The sequence below is a fragment of the Oculina patagonica genome, chromosome 1 (genome assembly GCF_052425735.1).
Source record: "Oculina patagonica isolate OP01 chromosome 1, crgOcupat, whole genome shotgun sequence".
In the NCBI taxonomy this organism is placed as follows: Eukaryota; Metazoa; Cnidaria; class Anthozoa; order Scleractinia; family Oculinidae; genus Oculina; species Oculina patagonica.
The window spans coordinates 31,442,421-31,452,254 of record NC_135758.1 but is presented as its reverse complement, the minus strand read 5'-3'; the positions used below and the strand labels follow the sequence as shown (position 1 = coordinate 31,452,254).

The 9,834-nt window shown below is 40.3% G+C and overlaps 2 protein-coding genes across 3 annotated transcripts; one reads left to right on the top strand and one right to left on the bottom strand.

Moving 5' to 3' along the window:
• Window positions 1-743: 743 nt before the first annotated feature.
• On the bottom strand, window positions 744-5,048 carry LOC144664174 (gamma-butyrobetaine dioxygenase-like). Its single transcript, XM_078525290.1, has 4 exons — window positions 4,036-5,048; window positions 3,132-3,237; window positions 2,348-2,550; window positions 744-1,222 (listed from the first exon to the last, which is right to left on the bottom strand). Exons 1-4 carry the CDS (start codon window positions 4,692-4,694, stop codon window positions 886-888), a joined length of 1,305 nt encoding a protein of 434 aa, XP_078381416.1. The 5' UTR covers window positions 4,695-5,048; the 3' UTR covers window positions 744-885.
• Window positions 5,049-5,576: 528 nt separating this feature from the next.
• On the top strand, window positions 5,577-9,217 carry LOC144664210 (protein SLC31A2-like). 2 transcript variants are annotated; one of them, XM_078525328.1, is made up of 4 exons: window positions 5,577-5,956; window positions 7,554-7,620; window positions 8,229-8,442; window positions 8,948-9,217. In XM_078525328.1, exons 1-4 carry the CDS (start codon window positions 5,954-5,956, stop codon window positions 9,192-9,194), a joined length of 531 nt encoding a protein of 176 aa, XP_078381454.1. In that variant the 5' UTR covers window positions 5,577-5,953; the 3' UTR covers window positions 9,195-9,217. The 2 variants fall into 2 exon arrangements, with proteins under 2 accessions (XP_078381454.1, XP_078381450.1); XM_078525324.1 differs by having other exon boundaries at window positions 8,945-9,217.
• Window positions 9,218-9,834: the final 617 nt, after the last annotated feature.

Below are 9,834 nucleotides of genomic sequence, written 5' to 3'. Positions count from 1 at the left end.
AGGAGCCCCAAAGGGTGACCACTTTAAATGTATTTACATTCTTCCTTGCAGATTTTATACAATTAGAAGCTTTTCACAGCTTTTGATTTGAAAACGACTGCATGAAATAATGTGAGTTAATTAAAAGTGGTTTCACATTTGGGCTCCTTGGTGTAAATTACACTGAAATCGACGATATCAATTTTGGTGTTCAATTACTTGGGTATCTTTTGGACTCACATTTTCACTCAATTGACATTTTTGGCTTTGTCAGTGTAAATTGCCCATTTCAAAATCACATGATGCTCCCCAGAGAACTTGTTTTTAACTATCTGAATACCAAGAGAATTTTTCTGAATTTGAAAGAAGTGATTCTCAAGAGTGTTGTCACAGTCTGAAATAGGACAACAAACAAACAAAGCCCCATAGGTCTATTCTCAGTTCTTTGTCTGGAATTTTTAACATACTGACTTGCTTTACTGAAACGTCCTCGCCTTAGTATGCATTGCATACCGGTTATTGATATCTACGGTATTATCCTGTTTCCGACATACCAAAAGGTACGATTAGGTATAAATATTGTAATTTAGCTGGTCCGTCAAAACACTTTCTAGTACTACCGATCATTTTTTTTAGAAATCTAAAAATAAACGTCGCTTTTGTTCTAATGTCTGTTCACTTTCTTTAGAAAACATGCATGGTCATGTATGGGAGAACAAAACTAATTCAAGTTCTTACTCACACTAAGCAAGAGAACACAACTATAAGAGTGAATGAATTTATTCTTTTCTTTTAATTTCCCTTTTTTCTTCACAAAACACTACCATCAGCTATTCAATAAAGAGTTTGGTTTGTTAAAGGAAACATTTTAAAAGAACACATTCCAATTGTTTTCCAGCTTTTGATCTAGCCATGAAACGGAATATTAAACGTTTTAGCGAGAACTCTCATACGCGAGTACATTATGTCCCAGTCCAGGTAGATACCGTGGAGGAAGCGGCTACCTTGCCCAGTAACTGTAAACGCTGATCGGCCGTGCAGCACACGACTGTTGTTAAAGGAGATCATATCACCAGGCATCATTTTGTGCTCTATCTGATTGGCTGGGTCTCGTAACATTTTGCCGAGCGTGAGATAAGCTTTGTAAAGTTGAGCTGTTTCTTCTGGGGAGGCAGTGAGCATGATGGAGTCACGGACGTGATTGTTGAATGCGAATCGCACGATTTGGTTATTTTCGTCCAACCTGTCATAAAAAAGAGAGAACATAGCAATAATTTCCTCAAAAAATTAAGGATCATACTGACTGGAACTTAAAGCTCAAGTTATCAATCTTCGTTGAGTAATACACAAGGCAACACTGATTGCGCACAATGGCATGCCATATCTATCAGCTATTCCCTACTTTATGACTGTCCAATCTCCAACCGAAACGCGACGATTTGTCTCTTCTATATTTGTTTCCTACGATAGCACAAGCACTAACTAGCTGCCGCTTGTTTTTCTTAGCTAATTGTTCAGGCTACCGTTGTTACATCGATAACGTAATTGCAAAACGTCGGAACTTGCTCACAGCGTATGCAATATTGTGCGAAATTTTTGCAATTTGCAGCCACGTTGAGTGAAATATGTTGCGCGCAATGTTGCATGTAACGATGCAGCGCTCGTCCAGGTACTTATTCCAGGAGGGAGAAGTACTATCAGAAAATGTGGGTAGGGATGTGCGGTGCACTTCCTGAAACCCTTAGCCTGTTTCAGACCATAATATGAGGCTTTCTCTACTCTATTTCAGACCTGACCCCAAAATCCTTAGCCTTTCTCGGACGAGATTAAACCCAGGAACTGTATGTTTGAGTAAACATTCCACAAGGGCTTCCAATTACCAACGTTTTTAAATCTCGTACATCTCAAGGGATGCTTAATAACAATGATCATAAAAACAGTTACTTCCACACATTGTACCTAATTGCTGATCAAAGTGCACAAACCATTTCCCATTTCAGATCAAACAGGTCAGAATAAAAGTTAACCAGAATTGAAGTATATGCAATTTCGGTGTAACATTTTCTGATAACATTTATTTTTTTTTTTTTGGCCCCCCCCGGAAGGGCCGCCCAAAAAAAATGAAAAAAAAAAAAAAAAAAAAAAAAAAAAAAAAAAAAAAAAGAAGAAAAAAAAAAAAAAAAAAACAAAAAAAAAAAAAAAAAAAAAAAAAAAAAAAAATTTTCATAAAAATAAAAAAACCTCCTTTTATCTGCCTCACCTTCGGCTTCGGCAAATAAACAACCTCGGTTTTGATAATTCACGATATCATGCTCAACCTCATCCAATAATTGCTTATTCAATCTTCTGACACCACGTATCAACTTACTCAATTGTGTTCCGAGAAAATTTAACATCAAAATCTCCAAACATGTCTTTTCCAACATCGACAAACTGGAATCGCGCCTTTGTCAGGAGATCAAACATTTCGGGGTGTTTGTTTTGTAGCTCTTGAGAAACGTGGAATCCATCTACGAACTGGTTCGCGCCGCCAGTGCCTGGGGCTTGCTCAATGCAGTGCAACATCTGAACCTAGAACAGTTAAGGTAAATGTCAAAGGCGCTAAAACGAAAAACATTTTAACTCCATCATCCCTTTCTTTAATCCATTTTCTCGGCCCTTTGTCGACAGTAACTAGCTTGAAAGAGAGTAACGCTACCCCCTGCCTTACCCCCCATCCTTACCCCACCCCACAGGCCGAACCCTTGCAGTGTAATACCATAGAATTCCGGTTATAAGCCCTGGGCTTATACAACTTCGTAAGGGGCTTTGGGTGGGCTTATAAACGGAAGGGCTTATATCCGGGAGGGCTTATAGGCGGAAAGAAAAAAACGTTTCAAAACAAGCCACGGGAGTGTTGATCGAAATACGTTTTTAAGTTAAAAACGCATAACTAAGCAACATTTAGCCCTGTTCAGTACTGTCATGTGGCAGAGGGGTCTTATATCCGGGAGGGCTTATAGTCGGATGTATTTTTTTTGTTTCCAGATAGATGGGCCTATAACCGGAGGGGGGGGGGGGGGGACTTATAAACGGAAGGGCTTGCCCTAGAACGGAATTTTACGGTATATGGCTACGGGTTCTTATTTATTTGTAAATAGACAGCAACTTACCCCCGGTATGTAATCGTAATAAGGCAAATCAATGTGTAACGGCAGGAAGTTAGAGGTGTAAGCCAAGTTGTTGGCATCATACTTCGTCTTGACATCAAAATGATGGCTGAAAGGGAAACGAAAAACACCTTATTTTCGAATCTAGGGTTGAAACGAACTAACCACTGAGTATAAGTTCACATATAGACTTGCTCTAAGACAAAGCAAAGTTGATCCCTTTTATTATGCGTGGTGTGCAGCTTTGAAATATTGCGTGTTAAAGGCTCGAGTATACTAGAGCACGAATGCGTGCAACCGATCGCCATTTTGACTCGCACTTCGCGCGCGACATGGCACTAGCCTCGCTTGTCACGCTTGCGGACGTTCGAGTATTACGTCCTCCCTCCTCCTCGCTGCCATAAACCATTGTGCCCGCTCAGTAAAAAGTAATAATAAAAAATTAAAATGAACGAATAAAAAACGAATCTGCGTCATGTTCAATCCACATGGTTCGTGGGGTTTGAAGGACCTTCAGAGCTAGCCTGCACAGCAGGCGGTTTATTTCAGAGCGTGCAGAAATATTATTTGATCAAGTGCGAAATTACGCAATAACTTTTGGCAGCCCGGAAGTCACGCAATCCCCCGTGCGGTAAAATACACGTAATAAAAATATATATATAATAGTGTCTTTCGTAAATTTAAAACAATTCCTGGTCAAATTTGACCATTATTGGCACAACACTCCGATTTTAAAACGGTTGATCTTTGAAACGTTTGACAAAGAGGATAACCTTTCTAAATATTAATGAATTGATGGTGTGACAGGGTCCGAATTGAGCGGATGCAGGCTGTTGTTGCTTCTCATATAACCTCATCAATATTACGAAACAATTTTTTTGCAATAAAACAAGTAACGTTTACTTACCCATAATGAGTGGTCTTAGAATGTCCAACTCTATCACACAATTTCTCTGCTTGTCCAACCTTCTGCGGAGTATTTGTGACAAGTGCAATACCTACACCATGCAAAGAATTCAGCCACTCGAACAGAGCCCGATCATCCTCCATAAGCTCGTGAAAATCGCTCTTCGGAATCTTCCCTTGCAGTTTTTCAGCATTCCAAAACTCTACTCCTTCTCTGTTGAGAGTCGATCTTTCACTGCTCGAGCCTTCCCGATCGCTGATTCGTCGTGAGTGCAGCCATTCTGAATCAAACACACTGACGTGACTATCGGGCCATGTAATGATAATCTGTTCGCCATCCCGCGTAACCTCGTACTTCTCCGGCAAAATAGTAGGATCTAATTTGCCGACGGTGTCAAACGAACGCTGTAGAGAGGATTCATGAAAGCACTCGGGACATCGGCAGATATCGCGTAGATACATAAACGGGTAACGATTCACCGAGTTGTTACTCCATGTCACATGAAGCATTCCATTGTCGCTTTTCTTTTCGATTTTTTGCACAAGAAACCTGGAGGCCGGAGCTGCCGAAGTTGCCCCTCCGGTGTTGGAAAACTGACTTAAAAAGCGAGTCCGGGTGACGAGTTGAACCTTGCACAGTTGCCTCACACGAGAGAACATGATTTATTCAATCCGAAAACAAATCCTGAGACGTCTCAAGTTAAAGACCCTCAATCACCCAAGATTCGTTGCGCACTTAGAGAATTGCTTGTTACTTGTGTTGTTGTGCTACAAATAAAGTAACTCGTGGGAAAAACAGATAGCACGGTTTTGCGAAAGCCTGGAAGTCTAGAGATCGCAAGGTCATATCTAGAAACAAAAAAAAAACCTCCTAGCCTCCTTCGAAGCCGTTTTTATTGGGCTCGTCACGCAGGAAGAAGCGTTGCGTGACGACCCAAATAACGGCTTTGGAGATGGCCCTGGGGACAAGGTTGTCGAACGATACTACAGTATATTTTAAAACCTGAGATCATGCCCGCCCTCCCTTCTAATCATTCCGGGGAAGTTCTTTTTTTCCCCTCTCCCTTTCGAAAAAAGAATGCCTGATCGCAGGTTAACTACAGTAGGTCATCACCGACGTCAATGTTATGGTCCCCCCCCCCCCCCTATAAACCAAACCCCCTTTCCAACGTTCACGGACCCCAGTTCAAGTCTGAATTTTGTATAACGCACTTTTGGTATTTTCACAACTCAGGGCTTAAAAAAAGGCACAAAAGACAGAGTCTACTCTACTCTCTGGAACAAATGTGTAAAACGTCACATCTAGAGAAACTAGACGATCAGTAGCGTAACGTAGCAAGGGGAGGGAGAAGGGGAATTCGGTGCGGGGCGAAGACCAAAACTCAGAGGACACTACTCTTTGGAGGAGACAGTATTAAAAAAGAAAAACGGCTAAAAATAATTTTAAACGGCTAAAGGTAATTTAACTCCCTGTTTTAAACCCGAACCTAGCTCGGTTTTTGAAGTAATTCAATGCATATTCTTTTTTTTGACCGACCGGAGGCTAGCCTGCAAACACAGACGTATTTCCATTTGTTTTCACAGGCTAACCCGAGGCGCAAACATTTCAAACAAAGCCAAATGATTAGCTTTGACACATTTGATTGACATCTAAGCTTGTTGACATGGAAGTTTTTTTGTGGCAGCTGTTGAAGGTTTTTTTTTTGTTCATTTACATCTGCGACGGGTGCGAAATTCGGTGTTCCTCTTTTCTATGACCGTTCTTTTGGTTTTCAAAGCATGACCTGACATATCGCCTTTGATTTTCCTTAATTTCTCACTGTGACGTTAAAAAAACCGAAGGTACGCCACCTCGAGGTACCAGTCAGTTTCAGTTAAAGTCGCGGTTAATTCCATGAAATAGCAGTAATTAGCATAAAATGGTGAGTACCGAAATTATATTATCAAGCTTAACTACGAGTTTCAATATAAACAAAAACCTGCCGTTTTACTTTTATGACTTTTGAAAAAACTCCACATACGCTTGTTTTATTTTTGCTTTCGGCGAATCTACAAACCTTTGTTATTTAACGAGGCTTAACCGGTCTAACCCGTCTAACCGAGATAGTATTATTTTCACATTGAGATAAAGTTAGTAAAATCTTCGCTTTATTATATGCTATAAACCGCAACCTCTAACGTTTCCTTGTGATTAGTACTATCAGAAGTTTGTGCTTCTTACGGGTAACCGTTCTTTTTTGTGACAGTATTTTAGTATCAAATTTAACTTTCTAGTAATCATTCTTCGGAAACCATTTTTTAGCAATCACAAGTACACATGATATGTTGTTAGAAAAGCGCCGAGCTCGAATGAAAAGCCTATATTTGACTTCCTGCAAATATTGATTGGCGTGTGATTCTTCACTACAATACCAAAACCTGTCTCTGTCGCCTGGTGTTTCACACAGCCTGAAAACAGCCGGCGACAAAACCGCTGCTCTCACAAAAATAAAGAAAATTGTCAGCTGGCCGGATCTCCGCGTGTTCATAACTAGTAATTTAAAGCGAAAGTCGGGAAGTCAGCCATGAATTTAAATTATATTTCGGACTTGTAAAAGGGTTATGGTAATGAGAAAACCCTAAATTAAAAGTTGCGTCAATATGACGGAAGTAGGAAAATAAATAGTAGGGGCTTCATTTGTCGACCTCTGGTCCGTCGTCATGGAGACTGCACGGCTCTAGTTCTCATCAAGGCCACTAAATAAAAGAAATTTTTTAAAAAAGTAAAAGTTAAGTCTGCTATTCTCCAAAGGTGTAATACGTTCTTAAGTCGGCTAAAGCGTCTGAGAGCATGGCCTTCCCAAGGATGGGATACCAGTTCATACAGTGGCAGATTCTCCCCTCCCCCTCCCCCTCAACAGTTTGTTTGGTTGTCCTCCTACACCGAGAGGCACTGTGACAGTAAAGTGACATTTACTCATGAAAAACCCAAAACAACGAGGCAAATGTGAATAAGAATTGGCAATCAAAGAGAACTTTTAATTCCAGCGTCGATTGGGTACTCTGTGTGACAGAGGGAGAGAAGTGGAATTCTCTAGGTGGCGGGAACGGGGAAAAATAGGGAAACATTTTGCAACGTTGCGGAAAATCTGACTTTTCCCCAGTCGTCTCTCATGCGAAAATTGCAAGACGCGAAGGATGATGGGAAGGAGGAAGGGCTTCTCTTCTTCCTGCCCATGATTCCCTCCGTGTTCAGTTTCATCCAGTCTTCCTAGACTCAAGACGGACTTAAAAGATGACTGGGGACGAGTCAGGCGTAAAAAAGCTCCAAGGGTGCGGGAACAACTAAGTAAGGACGGGAGCAGTGAGTAAAAGGTACGGGAAACGGAATGTTCAGAGACCTCCTCCTCCCGTTCCCTCAGTAAAAACAGGTTAAGATTTAATGATCTTGATGAGCCATCATTATATATCGTACAAGACCTGGACGCTTGACTAAAACTAGCTGAAAATTTAAGTCATTTTTTTATTAAATATCTTTAGGAGGTGTTTCATGTGAGCACAGAAGGAATTCTCTTATTCCAGAGTTGGAGACTTAATTCAGCAACGGGTATGTTTAAGTTTTTTAAATATATAAAAAAACCCAGTCGAATTTTCCCGGAAAATTTTTGCTTAACACTACGTTTATTAAAAAAATATGTCCTTTGATCTCCTCGTGTCAATCTTGTGATCACCACGGTTATCTAGTAGTCAAGGTCAGCCCACACAGACATCTTGCACTAGGCTCTTAGATTTTTTTACCCGTACTGTCTATTTAGTTCAGATTTTAACACTATACTTCCCACGATTTTTAAATTAGTTCCTGGTTAACATTCCCATTCGGCTAAGCCCTCACAAAAATATGGAAGAGTGGCTTAGGTAAAGTTACTTGAATACTGTTTAGATTGTTCGTATTGTCCACGTAGGCATGCTTTGGTTTGTGTAGGGTTTGCCTGAGAAACACAAAGTTCTCACTGACCGAAAACCCAAGCATGTCTACAACGTTTAGATTAAAAAAATAAGGATCATCGAAACACAGTTTTCCTGGCATTCAGTATTACCCTGTCCATGCATTTTACTGCATTTTTATTTTGTTCGTGCAGCCTTAATATAATTCAAATCAATTTCCGTGCTGTTAAATTTGCGAACCCAAGTGACTTTTTCTGTTATTTGTTTCAGTCCTGTTTGGAGCTTGTTTGTCTACATTTTTGATCACTGCTTTATATGAAGGCCTCAAAATATTCAGGCAATGGCTAGTTTCCAGACCCCTCCGTCTCTTAATCAAAGACTTGTGGCAATCAAGGTCTACAAGTGAAGATATCCCAGATACTGAAGACTCATCTAGCACTAAAGAGACCCTACAACAGCGTATTGTAAAATTCCCTAGACAGAGGTGAATATGATTTACGTATCGTACTTGAAAGTTCTGTTGATAGTGACCACTCCTTTTGCATTTATTTCGTTTGAAACAAATCTAGAAAAACCAACTTTTTAGGCCGCTTCATTAGGAGGGAGGATTTTCACGACTCTCATCCATTGATGAAGCCTGCATATAGAGACCAAGACGGAATTTGTTCCCCAGACTAAAAATAGAAATTTTCACCCAACAGAGAAATATTGTATTATTTTGTGACATAAGTTTTTGGAAAACTCTGACGTCACATGGAATCCTCAAAAGAGAGGCGACCTAGGAACGAGTTTGCTCTGTTTTCTACGTCATAATGAAATGCTTTATATATTGCCACTGAGGTTTTGCGTCCTTTATAGGGGCTGCATAACCCATGAAACAAGGCTTACAAACCTTAGCCGGGCGATAAAGTGCTTTTATGAAAGTATTTGTTTCAGTGAGTCTTTTATCAATACTGATAGCTGCCCTATCTGCATTTTTTCCTCAGCAGAAGATGGAACAGTCGAATCCACATTTTTCAAACGTTTCTTCACATGCTGCAGGTGTTTGTGGGATACGTGCTGATGTTGATAGTGATGACGTATAACACCTGGCTTGGCATCGCAGTGCTTGCTGGGGCGGGCGTGGGATATTTAGCCTTCTCAGCAATTTTCCCCGATAACTTGAGGCTCCGAAGGACTAATGAAAATGCTTTTAATTTAGACAGTCTTTCTTGTCAAAATAACCACCTGTTATGAAAATAAAAATAATAAATAAATGATCTGGGAATGTGGTTTAATAGTTATAAGTTCTGAAGGCGTGGTAAGCTAAATCAGTTGCTAGAGGCTAAAAGGACTCCTCGTATTTTTCCCTCAAATTTAAAACGAAATATGTTTTGTTAGGAACCCCAAGCAAACTTTTTCAAGAAATCCCTTAGCTGAAAAAAAAGTTTGAGATGGTCGGTTACCACGGAATTTTCTAGGAGCGCCCTATTGTATCCATTTTAAGATTTGATTTCTAAACGTGAGACTAGCTACCGACCCAGACACAGTGGAGTTTAAACGTGCCAGGGGCGTACTCATCTGTCTGGTACGCAATTATGACATTTATACACTGCCAACTTAACAAGTTCAAAAGCAGTTTGTGGTTAAAATACAGAAATGGCCGAGAATTAACACATAACTAATAGGATCATTGGCTTTACGGTCACCTCTTTCCATGGTCAAATCGTCCCATGGCAGATTGTTTCACAGAATAGTCAACAGATTGCTCCACTTTTTTTGCTCGATGAAAATGCGAGCAATGCACAGTGCTTTCAGGTAAAAAGGATACACAGGACCGTACATCTCTATGTGGAGAAACAGCAACTGAGAGGAAAGACTGAAGATAATCAAGGTA